This window comes from Terrapene carolina, unplaced genomic scaffold (genome assembly GCF_002925995.2).
Source record: "Terrapene carolina triunguis isolate 2854851 unplaced genomic scaffold, T_m_triunguis-2.0 Scaffold110, whole genome shotgun sequence".
Taxonomy (NCBI): Eukaryota; Metazoa; Chordata; order Testudines; family Emydidae; genus Terrapene; species Terrapene triunguis.
In genome coordinates this window covers 5663032-5681786 of record NW_020664461.1, presented here as the reverse complement: position 1 = coordinate 5681786, position 18755 = coordinate 5663032, and the positions used below count along the sequence as shown (strand labels likewise).

At 45.9% G+C, this 18755-nt stretch overlaps 1 protein-coding gene across 1 annotated transcript in view; it reads left to right on the top strand.

Moving 5' to 3' along the window:
• Nucleotides 1-18755, top strand: part of PTPRF (protein tyrosine phosphatase receptor type F) — a 397824-nt gene that overhangs the window by 269266 nt on the left and 109803 nt on the right. The window contains exon 5 of the mRNA XM_026651946.2: nucleotides 722-910. Coding sequence (XP_026507731.1) covers nucleotides 722-910 — 189 coding nt within the window. The remainder of the gene's footprint in view (nucleotides 1-721; nucleotides 911-18755) is intronic.

Sequence of the window (18755 nt, the reverse complement as noted above, 5' to 3'; positions counted from 1 at the left end):
TTTTCCGTTGGGAAGACTCATGCCTAGTAGAAAGGAGAAATGTGTTTCTTTCTGCTCTCTTGACAACTTGTGGTGTTTAGTATGTATGTTTGTTTTTAAGGTGCCTTGGCCTATTTGGCCCTGGTGTTGGCTGCATGTCTGTGTAGCATCCAGAACACATCTCTCTTCTTGCATAAAGACAAACAGCTGCTGTTAGAGTTTATTAACGACAATAGATGGAGCTTACATATCAGTGAAAATCATGGGCATGTCCCAAGGCAGTTGATTCAAACAGAGTTACATTTAGCGGCTGCCCCTGTTGCTGCAATGAGTGCTCGTTATAGTGCTTTGGGGGTTTTGCAAGTTTCTCAGGCCATGTCTATACGTACAGCCGCTGCAGCACGTCTGGTGAAGATGCTCTATGCCGACAGGAAAGAGCTCTCCCATTGGCATAAAAACCCCACCTCCACGAGGGCATAAGCTCTGTCGGCGGGAGAAACTCCCCTGCCAACATAGCGCTGTGCACACGAGTGCTTATGTCGGTGTAACATGGTGCTCGGGGTGGAATACTCACACCTGAGCGACGTACATTTTGCTGATGTAGGCCGTAGTGTGGACATAGCCGCAGTGGGGGAGTTGGGTAATGCTCTCCAGCAGAGGCACTGCTGTCACCAGGACTATGATCCCATTACTGTGTGAACTGTAACTCATCAGTCTGGTGTGTGTTGTTTACCTATTGCAGAAGATCACCTCCCATCCGGCTTTCCAACCATTGACATGGGCCCGCAGCTGAAGGTGGTAGAAAAGGCCCGCACAGCCACTATGCTCTGCGCTGCCAGTGGCAACCCCGATCCTGAAATCTCTTGGTTCAAGGACTTCCTTCCTGTGGATACAGCAGCTAGCAATGGGCGAATCAAGCAGCTCCGTTCAGGTAAGGCCGCAAAGCAAGTAAGGCTTCCCTTCTCCTTCGCTCTTCCCTCCCGGCCTGTTGCCATTGTAGCTTTTTGCATATTACTCTGAAGTGCAGCTATGCACCTAAACCCAGACGTTAACTTTGTCCCCATTATGATATGAAAACCAGCCTTTGGGGTCCAGTTTTCTCTGGCAGGATATCATGGCCTGCTGGAGAGAGAGATTAGCACGGACATGCCTTTGGGCACATCACACAGATTCCTCTGTCAGTCGGGGTGTTGGCTGAGGAGGATAGCTCACAATGAGACTGCCTCAGATCCAGGGCAAGGTCAGACACTTCACCCCAGCTCAGCAGGCGCTCAGATCCTACAGTGATGAGTGCATGTAAGAACCTCTCTAGAACAGAATGGAGAACATAGCACACGGGATGCTAGAGTCAAGGACAGAGGCTGCTACGTCATGGCCCAGAGCCTTCAAGACAACACTCTTTGTTCTCTGGAAGTCTTCACCAGTCTCCAAATTCGCCAGAACAAGGATAAAGAAAAACCAAGAAGCCGAGTAGCAGATAAATGGCTGGTCTGTAGATTTCAAGAACAGAAACATGGTTACCAGGATGCACTTTCTCATTTCTTATTTAACGAGTTAAATACAAGAATGTGCAATACATGCCGCAGGCTTCTCTCCAACACTCTGGCACAAACTAGTCTGCTCCAATGCATGGAAATGCACTTGGGCCTCTTAATTATGATCTCTTGCGTTTCTGTCATGTCTTTCCATCCTCCAGGATCTCAAAACCCTTTACAAAATTAAACTACATAAAGGGATTGCTTAATCTATTGCTCAAGTGCAGCCACATCTGGGGTGAAACACAGCAGCTGTTTAACAATGCATAGCAGCACTATACCACGGGGCTGGAAGTAAGGAAGCCTATGGTATTCCGTTGAAAGCGCAGAAGGGAGTGGAGTTGATATGGGTGCCTCCTGACTAGAAAGATCCTTGGTTGCAATAAGTTAATGCAGCCTGTGTTGCCTGCCTGTGGTATCTACTGGCACCCAAAGGCATTGCCTTGTCCAGTGCTGCCAGGGCATTCCTATGTTTTCTCCTTATAACATGGACATTTAATGTGTGCCCTCGCTGTGCAAGCCCTCTGTGGTGCTCTGTCTCTTGTGCTAGCATGAAACAGCCTTTAACTGGGAGAGTGGGTAATTAGCAACCTCTGTCGCCTACATTAGAACTTAGCCTGGCATTCTGGTTTCACTTAGATATGCTAGTGAGCACTAATTACACTAATACATTTCCAGCTTAGGAAATTTCACAGTGACCTATAGCTTTTCTCCCCCACAAACCTGGTTTAATCTTGATACGTTTGTGCTGAAAGAAAATATCACACTCGTTAATTATTCTTGGCGGCATTAGGAAAGCAGCAGTAGGAAAGGGCCTATGGATATTTTGCTTTTCATAACTGACTAAATCAGCGTCCGCAGGTAAAACTGTAAATGAGCGAGGCAGCTCTGATGCACTTGCTGTCTGCATCCTCTTTATGGGCACTTGTCCATCTCCTGTCTGCTGGGCGAGCTTGGAGAGACAGCTAGAGTGTAAAAACGATAAGCCCTGCCATAGTGTCCAAGTTTTGTTTCCTTTTTCCTGTTCTCAAGCGACGTCTCAATTGAATTTCACTGGGGATTCCAACTCTAGAATTTGACTGCTTGTTGAAGACACTATAATTACTAAGGGAGGTATCAAGGGAACCTTTTAGAAATCAATGAGCAACACACATCCTCAGCCCTGTGAGAGAAATTGATTAGACTTTGGTGTAGTTTCAGCACAGCAAACTTCCACGTGCGGGTGAGGGGTTTGTTTTCTGGGGTGGGAAAGGAGGATTCAAAGCCAAGGTTCGGATGAAGATTCTCCCCCCTCAACAAAAGTGGGAATCAAGTAATTTGCCCCATGAGGCTCTGGCTTTGCCAGCTTCTGTGGTCATTCCTGTAAGTACAATCTGAGCTAGAACTGGGCGTGGAATACGGACCCTTCCTTGCCTCCTGGAGTTGTCTGTTTGTAGCAGTGTAATAGGTCAGGCAGTCCCCGATCCAATCCACCAGCTGCTGTTAGAGATTCCAGCAGAATTTGATAATGAAGGAAAGTTGTTTTTCAGGGGAAAATAAATGTAAACAAGCATTTCGTTATACAGTATTAATCTTCCTACATAAAGGAGTCTCTGCTCCATTTAGAGCAAAATCATCTGATACAACAGTATCTCCCAGGCAGCCTGGTGTCAGCACAGACTGTCTCAGTCTGAGCACAAACTCATTTCATTTAATTTAATTAAAACTAATAAGACCCAGACCGATGGAATGTAGTTAAAATGGTTGCATAGAAAGAGTAAAGTCTAGCCATTTCATATACGTGATTTCCTAACCAAAGTCTTCACCCAACACAGTCGTTTGTTATATATTATTTTCCAAAAGGGCCAGAGTTCTACCTCAGACATATTGAATGTCAGTCTGAAAATGCCAAAGCTGCTTTGGAAATCTAAATTCTCTCTTGTGAGAGAGCGAGTTTTTTCCCCTTTATTTCTTCAGGCTCCTAGTACAGTATGAACAGCTAGATAGATAATAAGTCAGATAGTTAGAAAAGGTGCTCTCCTCTGACACTCCTATGTATCTGGGCTGGCAGCGCTCTAGGGGGCTTCAGGCAGAAGCTTTGCAATAATGTGCAGTCAGACCATGTATACTCAAGATGGGCTCTGTCCAGCAGTTTCTAGAGGTCTAGTCTTCCTCTGACAGGGTCCTGGAGCGCATGTGCATTGCGAGGAAGACCAGGCGTAGCCTTAGGCAGTTTTAGTTCCATAACACTACCAGCTGGAGTCTTTGTCAGAAAGAAAACTCCTATTCGTGTATGTCCTGGGTGTTGTTCCTGCCACTTGTCGGTTGTTTATATACATACGTATATGCATTTTATAGTTAGCCTGGCTCTTTAGTTTCTTTTTATAAAAGGAATGTATCCTCACCCAGGAACAAAATCTTTCTGTTCCTTAATGTCAAGCCTTGTGTATTATCGCAAATTGGGGTGGGGCTATTTCACATACACACAGTTGTTCTCCAGAGTTCAACACAGCAGTAGGTACAAGATCTTCTCTAGCTTGTCAGATAGACAATCCACGATCAAGACAAGGGACTCTGATCCTACCTTGCTGTATTAAACATTTCCGGTACTAAACTTACCAGTATTTCCTTCCTCTTGTGGTAAGTATGCTTTGCAACAAACCAGTCACTCAGAAAGCCCCAAGTGTTTCTGTCCTGGAAGTACAACTTCACGTCAGTGCCTCATAATCATGGACAAAGATTGCAGGATGTAAGGCCTGGTCTGCACTGGAGAAATTTACCCTGAATGCTAACCATTTTAAAACTACAAGGAGTCTGGTGCATCTGAAGAAGTGGGTTTTTTACCCACGAAAGCTTATGCCCAAATAAATCTGTTAGTCTTTAAGGTACCACCGGACTCCTTGTTGTTTTTGTGGATACAGACTAACACGGCTACCCCCTGATACTTGACATTTTAAAACTGGCTCTGCTAAACTGATTTTAAATCTATGTAGAGATATAGTATACTAGGTGGTTTTAAAACAGGTTCAGGCAACCAGGAGCCTAGTCTACATTATGGCTCCAACTGGTTTTAAAATAGATTTAGGGGAATTTGTTTTCAAACTAGTTAGTGATTTGGAGACAATTTTCCCAATGTAGACCAGGCCTAAGCATTTCTACTGATGCTCAGGAGCTCACTTTGAATTTTAGGGTCTTGAGCAGAGACCCTTTAATTCAGTACAGCTCTGAAGGACCCTCTTGCAAAGTTTATGGTATTCAGACCTTTCAAACTCTTGGTCGCTTCCAACACATGGGTTCAGGATTCATATTCAGGGAAGCGTTTCTGCCTTGCTCATGCGAAAATTGTCTGATAAAATGTGTAAAAAACAAAACAAAAAAAAGTAAGAAAGCAATGTTGGAACCAGCTGTTTCATTTGTCCTGAATGCTAACAAAGAATCATAGGTGTAGGACTGGAAGGGAACTCAGTAGGTCATCTAGTCCAGTCCCCAGCACTGAGACAGGACTAAGTATTATCTAGAACATCCCTGACAGGTGTTTGTCTAACCTGCTCTTTAAAACAGGTTAGACAAACAAAGTCTTTCTCCCCTCACCTCCACTGAGGTTAGAAGAGGAAATGTTTCACTAGCACTGTTTTGTGATGCCAAAAATTCTGCATCTGTTAAACAACTTTGTTTAACAAGAGTCATCCTGTGATGATGTATTTTAATTCATAGTGACTAGAACTGTGTCCTGGACCTGGCGATTGCTAACAGGCAGCTAATTTGATATTTGAGTCATGAAACATGGCTCTGCAGAAGACCCCCAATCGCGCTCAGTGCAAGTTTGATGCCTCATTCCATGGTGGCCGTGTATGCGGCTGCTTAACCAGATTATCCCAGGGTAGTTACGCACTCTGAGTTAAGTATCAGAGGGGTAGCCGTGTTAGTCTGAATCTGTAAAAAGCAACAGAGGGTCCTGTGGCACCTTTGAGACTAACAGAAGTATTGGGAGCATAAGCTACAGAAGCAGTTTCTCCTCCCTTGGTGTTCACACCTCAACTGCTAGCAGAGCACCTCACCCTCCCTGATTGAACTAACCTCGTTATCTCCACACTGATTTATACCTGCCTCTGGAGATTTCCATTACTTGCATCTGAAGAAGTGAGGTTCTTACCCACGAAAGCTTATGCTCCCAATACTTCTGTTAGTCTCAAAGGTGCCACAGGACCCTCTGTTGCACTCTGAGTTGTTAGCAAACATGTTCTCTCCAGCTATGCTGCTTCACATAGATGCCCACTCTTCAGATGTTACTTGTGATTGACAGTCTAGAGCAGTGTTTCTCAAAGCTGGTCTGCCCCTTGTTCAGGGAAAGCCCCTGGCGGCCGGGCCGGTTTGTTTACTTGCTGCGTCCGCAGGTTCGGCCAATTGCGGCTCCCACTGGCTGCGGTTCGTCGCCCCAGGCCAATGGGGGCTGCAGGAAGCGGCGCGGGACGAGAGATGTGCTGGCCACCCTTCCCGCAGCCCCCATTGGCCTGGAGCAGCAAACCGCGGCCAGTGGGAGCCGCGATCGGCCGAACCTGCGGACGCAGTAGGTAAACAAACCGGCCCGGCCCGCCAGGGGCTTTCCCTGAACAAGTGGCGGACCGGCTTTGAGAAACACTGGTCTAGAAGCTATTGCTATTGTCAGATCACTGGAGCACTCAGCCATCTGAGAAAGTGATCCTGCAAGAAGCTGAGCACCTGCTTCTCCCGCTTACATTACAATAATGCCCAAAAGCCCCAGTCAGGCTTGGGGCCCTTTTGCACTGGGCACTGCACGGACGCACCGGAGGAGATAGTCCCTGTCCCAAACAGCTTACCGAATCCAAGAACATTAAAATTGTTTATTTCATCAAGTGTGGAAGGTGCTCAGAGTCTGGCAGGAGACTCTCGCCTCCTGTCAAGATCAGGTTGTAAATCCAGAAAGCAGATGGGCATCTGGCTGAAAAAAGGAACTGCAGAATAGGACTCCCAAGAGGCGAGGAGGCATGGTCCAAAGGACACAGTTCCCCATGTGAAGGGTGTGACATGGCCAGACAACACCGCTGCCAGCAGACAGACAAAACGTTTAGAGAGATGAACTACAGAGTAAGAATTTGTCGTTCTTTGAATGTTTGTCCATGTGGCTGTCAGTGCATGAGGTGTATGCACACACCAGTAATGGGGCCCACTCCGGTAAAGCTCTGAAGGACCACAGTTACTGTGCAAGGTAAGTAATCCTCTCTCTTGTTGTCACATTCCCTAACAATAGCTTGCCTTAAATAGGGCTTCATTCGAAACTAGCCAATATCAGCTGAACTGAGCTTTCTGGAATGGGGGTATTGCTAAACCCAGCCCCCTGCTACGTTCAGTGTGAGGTATCGGAAACTGGAGTCGGGGGGAGGGAGGGTTACTTCCGGGGGGGATTTAAGGGTGAACTATGTGTTAGTGAAGAGGTACTGGATTGACAGCCTTAAGGCGAGTCTGTGTCAACAGAAATCAGCCCCTCATTCTCCACCAGTGGGAAGTGCTGGGGCCACCCAGCCGCTGGTGTTTCTGCTCTGGGTGGAGCCATCGGACCCACCAGTAAAAACACTAACGTCCTGTCCGCACTAATGCTTCCATCATCGTTGTGGTGGCTGCAGCTGCACCAGTGGGGAATTATGGCTCAGGCAAGGCCACAGAGACTGATGTCTACACTTATCTAGAGAACGGGTACATCACAGACAGTGGCAGTGCCCGCTTCCCCTACATACTCTCCTGCCAACGTGCACCTCCAGCAAGGGAGAGGGCCCAGGCTCCATGTCCACTGAGGCCCAGGCTCATTTACTGCCAGTTACTGAGGTGGTGAACTGATAAGTTCCCCTCACTTACGATGAGCCCTTCAGCCCTTCAGTGCAGACAAAGGACTAGGCTGAAAACTTGTAACTGGGATGCCCTTTGTCATAAGCCTGTCTGGCTATCACAGGACACAAGCTGGGCTCAGTTATTAAGCTGTTCAGGTGTTTGTCATGCTGCCAGCTTCATGGTCTGTGCTGTAATTCAGCCCTTTTGGGGTACGAGGGAGAATCGGCCTTATCCTATGATTTTGAGGACTTCTTGCCTGTGTTTTTTCTGCCACGCTGAGCATCCCACAGGGAAGTGTTATAGGAGCGCCTCGAAGGCCGTTTTCCACAAACATCCCCACATCAGTGTTCCTCTGAGTGGAGAAGGAAATGTCCCAAGCCTGGCAGGGTAACTAGGCCCCTGAATGAATATTGTTCTTCAGCACCGTGAGCCTCCTGCAAGAGCTGGCGTACGCTGCTAGGCCAGGGGGATTGAGCTGTAATGCAGGAGACGACGAGCCCATTGCACTTAGCTTGAGGGAATCTGTTTCAAGTGCGCACTTGCTGCTGGAGCTCTGCGTAGACAGTCGCGTATCAGAGAAAAGGGCCTAGCTACTGTGGTGGGTAGATTTAACGACTGGCTTCCAATCTCCACGGTGTCAGCGTAAAACTATAAACCCCACTTCAGCCGGCCCAGAGCAGGGAAGGGATTCCTGGGTTCTGCTCCAGGGATGTGTTGTCTGTGTCGTTTCCGTGCCTGTGTGGGGAGGGACCATCTGTGCTGAGGCTTTTTATGTGGGGGTGGAATAGGCAGAGAAAACCAACGGCTTCAGAGAAAGCTGAGCACTTACCAAACTCTCCACCTGGGCAATGAGAAATAACATCAGTGGTGTGCAAGTGTCTCTGGCTATCACTGTTCTGTCAAGGGCAGCGGAAGTTACCAAGATAGATAAATAGGCAGCAGATTTGCTATGGCAAAGGAGAGATTGCCCACAACTTCAGCGACAGCAAGATCTTCCCTGATGCTTCACTCCTCTGGGGACAAAAACATCAAAAAATATAACCAGCCATAAAGTTAAAGTGGAGTAATGTCATCTTGGCTGAGGAGAATGCTACAATGAGCAGCCAGAATTGCTTTTCCCGATTTGAACAAGGCCTCTGCCTAAAGGAACAGTAGTGAAGCGAGAGAGATAATAAGTGTAAATATTTTAATTACTTTTTAAGAGGCAAGTTAAACATGCTTAAAATCTGCCTTCTTTGTATTTACAGAAACTCTTTGAGTGTCTTTCTTTGTTTCCCATTGGGTGAGCATTGTTGTGGATAATGGAATGGGGAGCTGTAAATCTGAGATACACAGCACTCGTGTATGCATACTGGTATTTATTAATCAATACACTGAACATGATTTGACACTCTGTGTCCTGTTTAACCCTGTTTTTCTGTCTGTTTAAATTCCTCAGTTTTCTTTGGTAAGTGCTTGGTATTCAGATCTTACAAATCTGCATAAAACCAACACCTACCATGAACTGCCTACAGATTAGATATGCATGAATCTCTCCCTTGTACTAACAGCCTTCATATGTGCAAAATCAGACCAAGGGGACAAAACTGGGGATTAGAGGGGTTCACTGCCAATTTGCCTACCTGGATTTCCACACACTTGAATCTATATATTCTTTATTAACCACATAGTAAACTCAGGGCAATAACTGGTTGATGCCCCACATGCTAATCTTAAACCCAATGATAAAACAAACTTTTGCTGTCTGTTGCGTCAAGTCAACTGGACCTCAGTACCAAAAAGCCCTCCTTATAAGATGCACTGCATTACAGCATGTAAAAGTGATCTTCAGCTCCCTTATAAAGAGGGTAAGGATTCTTTCCTCTAGCTACTGTCCAAATTAGGCAGAAATGAGGGAGACGTGGCTGGTGTGCCATCGTTTCATCACTGGGATTAGTAGAAATTCTTTGTAGTTTTGTTTGAAAGTATTTTCTATATAAAGTTAGTTCTATATGACACTAATCTCCATGCCAGAGGGAAGTAATACTGGGTTTGTACAAATGTGCTCTCATGGAGGCTGGCTTTGCTCTTCTGTCCCCTTAATTTCATTTCTTTAAATCAGCAGATTTTGTCCCACTGGTCATTCTAACCTGAAAGCCAGAATGTGCCCCATGCCAGCGACCATGTGCTTAGCACCACGACCCTCCCAGCACACTCACGCTCACACCACGCAGTCTCCACTACCCCACCCCGGGCTACCCAACAAAGGGCACCGCACCATCTTTCCAGTGTCTCTTCCATCTCAACTGCTTGAATAATAATGAATGCGAGTGGGTAGGCCAGTCGCCAGCACCTCCTCTACAGCGCCGTGGGCGGCTAGGAGCGGAATGGCAAACCCCGGGCTGGAGGCTACACTCCTGGAGCAATGAGCTTTACTAACCTAAGAGTGTCACTCTGACTTTACTGCACATCAGTTTCTTTTTATTTATTCCTGTCGCGCTAATACAAATTCTAGCTTTAAAAAACTTTCTGCTTTTTAGTTATAATTTTCTTCCTTTCCTCTTTGTACTAACGCTTCTCTCTAATCTTATTTGCATTCAAATTACCTCACCAGGTGGTACACCAATCAGAGGTAAGAATGCTGAAATGTGTCACATCACTTCATTTCCTGTCTGCCCTGCTCCTTCTCCACCAGTGTTTCTCATCTCCAGCTTTTTCTCTCAGCCCTAACTCTGCCAGTGCTCTTGCTCATCTGCACTCTCCCACTAGCGTGTTGATTTGGGTTTATTTTTAGTGCGACTCCTTGCAGAGTCATCCATTGCAATGTTGCACTGTTGAAAGGGGGTTATTCAATGGAAAGTTTGCAAACTGGAAACACTTCTCCCGTGTGTCCCAGAGGGGCCGGCTCCTCCTGCGGCTTCAAGAACTCTCTGAACTTCTGTTCAGCACGGTACAGCCGTCACCTGCTGGGTGTCAATGCACAGGGAGTTTTGATCAGTCGCTGTGGTGTCAGTTTAAGACTGTAACATTTTCACAAGAGAACAGTCAAACCTTTTGTCACTCTGCTGCTGACAGGCATGAAAATCTAATCAGATGAAGATAAATTCTAGAGAGTTCAGGCAAATCTGGCTGTGAAATAAGCAGCCCCTTGGTTTGAGAGCTGTGTGTAGTACTGTAGTGAGAGTGAGGGAACAGCCACTCCTGAGGAGACCCAAAAGCCTGCCCCATCCCACTGGAGCCAGTTGGCACTGAATTGTAGCATAGAGATTTGTTTTGAGCAAATGAATCCGAAACAGTTCTGGCTGCTTTAAGCCTTCATTAGTTAAACCCACCTACAGTTTGACAGCCCAGCATGCACAGACTTTGACTAGTTTTTCACAGCCTGTATGCACCAGTAATGACTTTCCCATTGGAGTGTTGGTTTTCTAGCCTAATACTCACAGTTGTCCCTTTATATTAACTTTACTCTGTTAATCTGTGTTACACGGTAAGACCCTTTGAGTTCTCTTGTGATTTCTGTTACCACTGTTGACTGACCCCTACATTTCTTGATAGAATTATTACCCCTCCAAATTGATACAATCTCATTTGTCCAATGCTGCTGCTCCTCTCCTCCCCACCCTCCACTGAATCACTGCTGGAAGTTAATAATTTGACTCTTTGGAACGGGTTCTGTTGCTGTGGATTAATGTTTTCAGCTCCTGTAAAGTGATTTTAGAGCAAATGTGAATTGCTGTTTCATGTGTATTTGCATCAAGTTGCCTGTGTAGCAAATCTGGGTCAGGGGAAAAGATTGAAACTATTTATTTATTTATAAAAAATGAATGGGTTTATGTATGTGTCATTCCTACCTTTGGGATGCTTCAAGATAGACGCTGTGATGTTACAAGCTATTTAAACTATTTCTTCATCTCTATTCCTATTACAAATCCTAAAAGGAAGGGACAGATTGAATACTAACTAGCTGAGTGCACCCAGCTTCCAGCGCTGCATACACAACACATTGCATTTCTTGGGCCTTTCCTTGCACAGCTGTCTGATGACATTAGTGACTCAGCATCAGAACCGGGTGGATGTTCCATACCTCCTGCTTGGGAACTGAACATCTCTCTGTAATAAGAATCATCCATCTCATAAAACATAAATTCCTCCCATTCAAATCCTGACAAGGTATTTTAAGAATGTGCTTGACATTATTTAAAATGTATGTGTCCTGTTTGAATGTCAAAGACGACATTTCTATGAGTGCAAACAGAAGCCATGTGCCCCTTTCTGCCTTTCCCTGAAGGATTTCTGCTAGCCTAACACCTTTTGTTTAAAGCAGAGGTCGTTGAATTTCTAAAGATAACAACTGATTAGATGAAACCACTTTTCTAAAGGAGAGGTTATGTCCACTTAGATGTGACTGTTCTGCCACGTTCTATACCCAGCTGCACTCTTGTTCCTCCTTACGGTAAGTTCACTGCTTGAGCTTCTCTAGAATCCATGAACCTGGTCCGAAAGGAAAACTGACTCTGTTTGAACAATCAGTTTGGGTGACCGTTGATCTAACTATCTGTATAATTCTCTGTTGAGAGGTGTTTGGTGTGTGAAGTAGCTTGGGAGTTTCAAGCATTAGCCCAATACTTTGAGGACAGGCCTAGACCACTGAAAGACCCATTTGCAGGAATCAGTGCATGATCAACAGGAGATTAAGATAAGAAATTCCTTCCAAACAGTCCTCATTGAGCCAGATGAGATGTATTTCTGTGACTAACCTTTTCTTTTGGTCCTGCTACTACAAAACCTGTCCTTTCTGTCCAAGCCTGCTGTCATTACTCAGCCACAGAGAGACTCTTCTATTAGTTATCCGGTATTCTTAGCTCCAGACGATATCTCTCCGCCTTTCAGGTGAAGCCCTGGCTGATGGCCAGTCCCAGAGTTCAGTTACACTATTCAGAGACGTGGAACCAGCGAGTGATTGGCATGTTAGACAACAGGTGGACGAGGAATGACAGCCGCTCTAAGTCTGAGGAAATGATGCCTTGCCCTCTGTTTTCAAAGTATAAAACACAATGTTAGTTTTCTGTATTGCTCTGGAATCGAGCTTAATCAACCTTTCAGGGAGTCTTCTGGCTGTTCTCTCCTGCCATGGTAGGTGTGTGGAGCAGGACATAGAGTTCCATGGGAACATTAGCACTTCATAGGTTACGTACCAGGCACATGGGCAGCGCCAGAAACAGTAAAGGGACACCATCAGCTTTAGTATTCCCCTTCCTTAACCTGTCTTTACCACACTACTGTCACAGGTAACACCTAAGATTCCTATATGTGAGGGAGACTACAGGGAAGGGAAGTATTTTCCTTCGTTCTTTTGGTGTGTGTTTGTGCTTTCGATGGTGCTTTGTGTATGGTCGTTTTTGCTGTTTCCCTTCTTGTTTCTCTGGGGTTTTCACTCTCAGAGGGGGAAAACAAATATTTTTTAAAATGTAGAATGTGTCTCCCTGCCAACGTCTGGGGTTTTACCATCACAGGCGGGTAACTACTGGAATTGTTGGTCACTCATTGCTTGTAGACTGACTGGACTTCAAGTGGACTCTGTCCCTCTAGAACCACACAAATCAGTATTCCTTCTGGTTAGTATTGTAGTTCACAGCTGATACTGAACCGCGAAGATTTATGGGATCCTTTCCAATACCTGGCACTGAGAGCTCAGAGCCATCCAAGACCCAGTAATGTACCAGGAGACCAAAAGAGCCGCTGCTTGTATTCTATACCTCCCTTTTCTCCTATTTGCCCACGTTCAGTTTCAGAGGTCCAGTCACGTCACCAGCTGCCTCATTGGCGTATATCAGAGTTGATTCCTCAGCAGCAGCACAGGCATCCAAAACAGGTCCCTAACATGCCAGTCATCAGGGTCTGGGATGTAATGAACATAATGAGCACTAACAAGGAAATTATTTTTGTAGTTATCTTGTTTGCATAATTGGCGACACTGATGGGCTGGGTGTATTTGTCTATAATATCTGGAAGTTGACTATTATAAAGTACAAAGTTCATAGTAGTGCATGAGCCAAAGAATACTAGAAATGCTTCTTTTAATTATTAGCTTGTAAGAGACTTTTTAAAAAGTGTTTGACGTCTGAGTCTGTCCCAATGTTCCTTTAGTGAGCACAGATTCTTTAGGACAATTTACCACAGCATCAAACTCTTGCCATCTCCTCAGATCAGATTCACAATCTACATCCTACAGTCCCCACTCCTCATGCCAGCCCTTAAAAATCCATCTCTAGTGCTTCTGGAGGGAGGTGGATGGCGTGCTCTCCCCAGCCCCAGAGACAGATGGTGCTGGGATATCTGCAGTGCCGTCTGTCCTTCGGAAAAGTGCACTCTGGTGGATCAGGCAGGATTATCACAAGCCCAGTCGGATCCCCTGATAGCTGGGCTGTAAAACTCCCCTGTGCAGCTCTCACTTGATCAGAATTGTTTTCCCACATCCAAAAAGTGACCGAAGCGAACTGGAGACCACAGTCCAGACACTCATCCGATTTTTTCCCATACCTGTTTTATCCATGGCTTTTTGCTCTGTTACTTCATTCAGTTTTCATTAGCATTATTAACATGATTAGACTACCAGGTCTGTCAAGGCCAAAACACAGTGTCAGTGTCTAAGGCAGGTTTTAGAGCCGTAATGGAGTGGGTGGGTTTATGTCACGTATCTCTTTCACATCGTGGAGCCGTTTCTGCAGCTTACCCTTAGCCCAGAGTTAGAATTGGTTCTCTCCTCTCTTTGTGTTGCTGTGTATAAAGCACAGGGGGCAGCTACTTTTTATTTGCTGCTAGTGAGAGCGTTTCTGTTTGAATGGAGCAGAAGCCAGCGTGGCTCCATTTTACTGATTTCCATTGGAGATGCTCCAGCCAAAGCAGCGTATGTCAGCAAGAAGTGACCTACAGAAACAGGGTCTTTAAATTACTTTAGACAAAGTCCTGGATTTAAAAAGGAGCTGAGAGGGGATCCCCCTCTCTATGTGGTGCCTTTTAGTGAGGGGAAATGGAGGGCACCGGGCCTCAGCACCATGGATTGTTTCTGCTCCCCAAATGGCTGACATGGAAAGCAACTGCGGAGGAAGCCACACATTGGATTTCTCTCTCGTGGAGAACGTGGGCAGGTTGTTCAGGGCAGAGATGGGGAGGAGTGAGATAAATAGGCGCCCAGGGATGCAGGTGGGTGAAATTCTGTCTCCTGTAGAGCCGCTGGCTGAGCAAGGAGAGTGTCTGCGTCAGTAGCTGGGATCCATTAGCACCAGCATTGTGACCCTCCTTCTTACAGAAATGCAGCGGCGGCGATTCCTCTGACTCCTGGGCATTTCACTTGTGTTCATTCTCGTAGTCCAGGGAAAAGATCAAACTCTTCTTGTCTTTGTGCCCTCGCGGCTGAGTCCAGGAGTCAAACGGGGGTGCACGTGTGCCTGGGAGAGCTCCATGCAGAAAAGTAGCCCCGAGAGAAGCTGCGCAGAGCTCCCGGTGGGTCTGCGGGGTTTCGCTGAGCAGCGCAGCTTCTCCTCTGTCTGTTTTCAGGGTTCGGGTTTCAGAGAGTTAAACTCGTGTTGGAGCTAGAGAGCTTTTTACACTGAGTTACAGGCAGGGGAGAGAGAGTGGAGCCCAGCCCGCCCTAGCGTATCTGCCAGGCTGGTGGCCTTATCAGGATCTGCCTTCCCCATGTTCTGCACAATGCGATTTTTAAATGTCACTTTTAAGCACTATCATTGCCGCTAATGATTTTTCCTAAGCAGCACGACTGTATTTGAATAGATAGGCATCTCGGAGAGCTGCTGCGGGGCTGTCGTCTGCGCCCATGTTGAAGGAGAAAAAAAGAAAACTCCAAAATGAAGCAGTGATTGGCACGGAGGCCCAAGTGCAGAAGAAAAAGCTGCTTGTCAATCAGCAGCAGCCATTTCTTCCCTCTGCTCCAGAAAGTCCAGCCTCATCACTGTTCTCCCTGGCCCCGGAGGGCAGCCAGGGGCTCTTCGCAGAGCTTGCAGGGCTGTGCTGTGTTTTAACACACCTGAGCTGTGATCAAGATCAGCTTAGCACAGCCAATGCCTCTCCTAGCAACCTGTGCTCCCCCTGCCCATGGTGGGGAGTGGCTGATCCCTGCTTGGGAGGCAGGCTGAGGGGCAGTTCCTGAAGGAAGAGGTTTTGCTTCCATGTCAGTGGAGAGCAGTGTAGCCTGACACCTGAGGCTCCCTTGCCAGTGGAAGAGCTGGCAGGCGTAGCAGTGTGCTCCCTCATTCCTTCCTTCAGCGATGCCGTGTTTGTTGTTAGTGTTTTAGGGCTTACCTCCAGGCGTGGTGCTTGCTAGGGCAGGTAGCCCCACGTAAGTCGGTGACCTCAGCCAGAGTCCTCCGTGTAGCACGTGCTGTCCAGAAGGGAGCGTTTGCATGATCGGGCCCTTAGACGTGTTTTAACAACATTTAAACATTTCCAAAGTTTGTTTGTTTTTTAAATCCGGTCACAGTTTCTTTGTCTAATCAGCAGTGTGGCTGTCATGTCACTAGGAGGTGGGGCTGGGCGTCTGCCCTCTGAATCCTGCCTAGCCGGAGCCCCGTTGGGTGACGATGATGGTAATGATTAACGCTTATTGAGCAGCTGTTAGCCCCTAGATTTCAAAACACTCTCCAAAGGCAGGTCAAGGTTGGTGTCATTTTTCCAGGTGTACAGTGAGAGATATTGGGGTGGAGAAAGGGGAAGAGACTTGCCCAAGGTCACCCAGAGAGTCAGTGGCAAAGGTCTCCAGATTCCCAGCCCGTGCCCTTGCTATAGGGTAGCAGAGCATAGAGGAAATGACAGACGCGGCTTTCCCAGCACTAGCAAGTGAGTAAATGGTTAATCGTTGATTTGACAACTATCAATCAGAGCAGTTGCAAAGAACTGATAGAATTTACCAGTGCTTGGAAACTCCCTCGTCTCTGTGACTTACATCAGCTCTGCAGATGGGGGCTGGTCAGGACCCATTCAGTCCTTCGGATCGTTCCCTGTGGTAGGTTTTCTAGTGCTTGTCCAAACAAGATGTGAATTTCTCAAGCGATGAGGCTCCCAGGAGCCAGTTCCACGGCCTATAATATATGAACATACATAAGAACGGCGCTACCGGGTCAGACCAAAGGTCCATCTAGCCCAGTATCCTGTCTACCGACAGTGGCCAATGCCAGGTGCCCCAGAGGGAGTGGACCTAACAGGCAATGATCAAGTGATCTCTCTCCTGCCATCCATCTCCATCCACTGACAAACAGAGGCTAGGGACACCATTCCTTACCATCCTGGCTAATAGCCATTAATGGACTTAACCTCCATGAATTTATCCAGTTCTCTTTTAAACGCTGTTATAGTCCTAGCCTTCACAACCTCCGCAGATAAGGAGTTCCACAAGTTGACTGTGCGCTGCTTGAAGAAGAACTTCCTTGTATTTGTGTTAAACCTGCTGCCTATTAATTTCATTTGGTGACCCCTAGTTCTTGTATAATGGGAATAAGTAAATAACTTTTCCTTATCCACTTTCTCCACATCACTCATGATTTTATAGACCTCTATCATATCCCCCCTTAGTCTCCTCTTTTCCAAGCTGAAGAGTCCTAGCCTCTTTAATCTCTCCTCATATGGGACCCGTTCCAAACCCCTAATCATTTTAGTTGCCCTTTTCTAAACCTTTTCTAGTGCCAGTATATCTTTTTTGAGATGAGGAGACCACATCTGTAGGCAGTATTCGAGATGTGGGCGTACCATCGATTTATATAAGGGCAATAATATATTCTCAGTCTTATTCTCTATCCCCTTTTTAATGATTCCTAACATCCTGTTTGCTGTTTTGACCGCCTCTGCACACTGCGTGGACGTCTTCAGAGAACTATCCACGATGATTCCAAGATCTTTTTCCTGACTTCTTGTAGCTAAATTAGCCCCCATCATACTGTATGTATAGTTCGGGTTATTTTTTCCAATGTGCATTACTTTACATTTATCCACATTAAATTTCATTTGCCATTTTGTTGCCCAATCACTTAGTTTTGTGAGATCTTTTTGAAGTTCGTCACAGTCTGCTTTGGTCTTAACTATCTTGAGCAGTTTAGTATCATCTGCAAACTTTGCCACCTCACTGTTAACCCCTTTCTCCAGATCATTTATGAATAAGTTGAATAGGATTGGTCCAAGGACTGACCCTTGGGGAACACCACTAGTTACCCCTGTCCATTCTGAGAATTTACCATTAATTCCTACCCTTTGTTCCCTGTCTTTTAACCAGTTCTCAATCCATGAAAGGACCTTCCCTTTTATCGCATGACAGCTTAATTTACGTAAGAGCCTTTGGTGAGGGACCTTGTCAAAGGCTTTCTGGAAATCTAAGTACACTATGTCCACTGGATCCCCCTTGTCCACATGTTTGTTGACCCCTTCAAAGAACTCTAATAGATTAGTAAGACACGATTTCCCTTTACAGAAACCATGTTGACTATTGCTCAACAGTTTGTTTTTCTGTGTGTCTGACAATTTTATTCTTAACTATTGTTTCGACTAATTTGCCCGGTACCGACGTTAGACTTACCGGTCTGTAATTGCTGGGATCACCTCTAGAGCCCTTTTTAAATATTGGTGTTACATTAGCTAACTTCCAGTCATTGGGTACAGAAGCCGATTTAAAGGACAGGTTACAAACCTTAGTTAATAGTTCAGCAACTTCACATTTGAGTTCTTTCAGAACTCTTGGGTGAATGCCATCTGGTCCCGGTGACTTGTTAATGTTAAGTTTATCAATTAATTCCAAAACCTCCTCTAGTGACACTTCAATCTGTGACAGTTCCTCAGATTTGTCACCTACAAAAGCCAGCTCAGGTTGGGGAATCTCCCTAACATCCTCAGCCGTGAAGACTGAAGCAAAGAATCCATTTAGTTTCTCCGCAATGACTTTATCGTCTTTAAGCGCTCCTTTTGTATCTTGATCATCAAGGGGCCCCACTGGTTGTTTAGCAGGCTTCCTGCTTCTGATGTACTTCAAAAACATTGTGTTATTACCTTTGGAGTTTTTCGCTAGCCGTTCTTCAAACTCCTCTTTGGCTTTTCTTATTACATTCTTGCACTTAATTTGGCAGTGTTTATGCTCCTTTCTATTTGCCTCACTAGGATTTGACTTTCACTTTTTAAAGGAAGTCTTTTTATCTCTCATTGCTTCTTTTACATGGCTGTTAAGCCACGTTGGGTCTTTTTTAGTTCTTTTACTGTGTTTCTTAATTTGGGGTGTACATTGAAGTTGGGCCTCTATTATGGTGTCTTTAAAAAGCACCCACACAGCTTGCAGGGATTTCACTTTAGTCACTGTACTTTTTAACTTCTGTTTAACTAGCCCCCTCATTTTTGCATAGTTCCCCCTTTTGAAATTAAATGCCACAGTATTGGGCTGTTGAGATG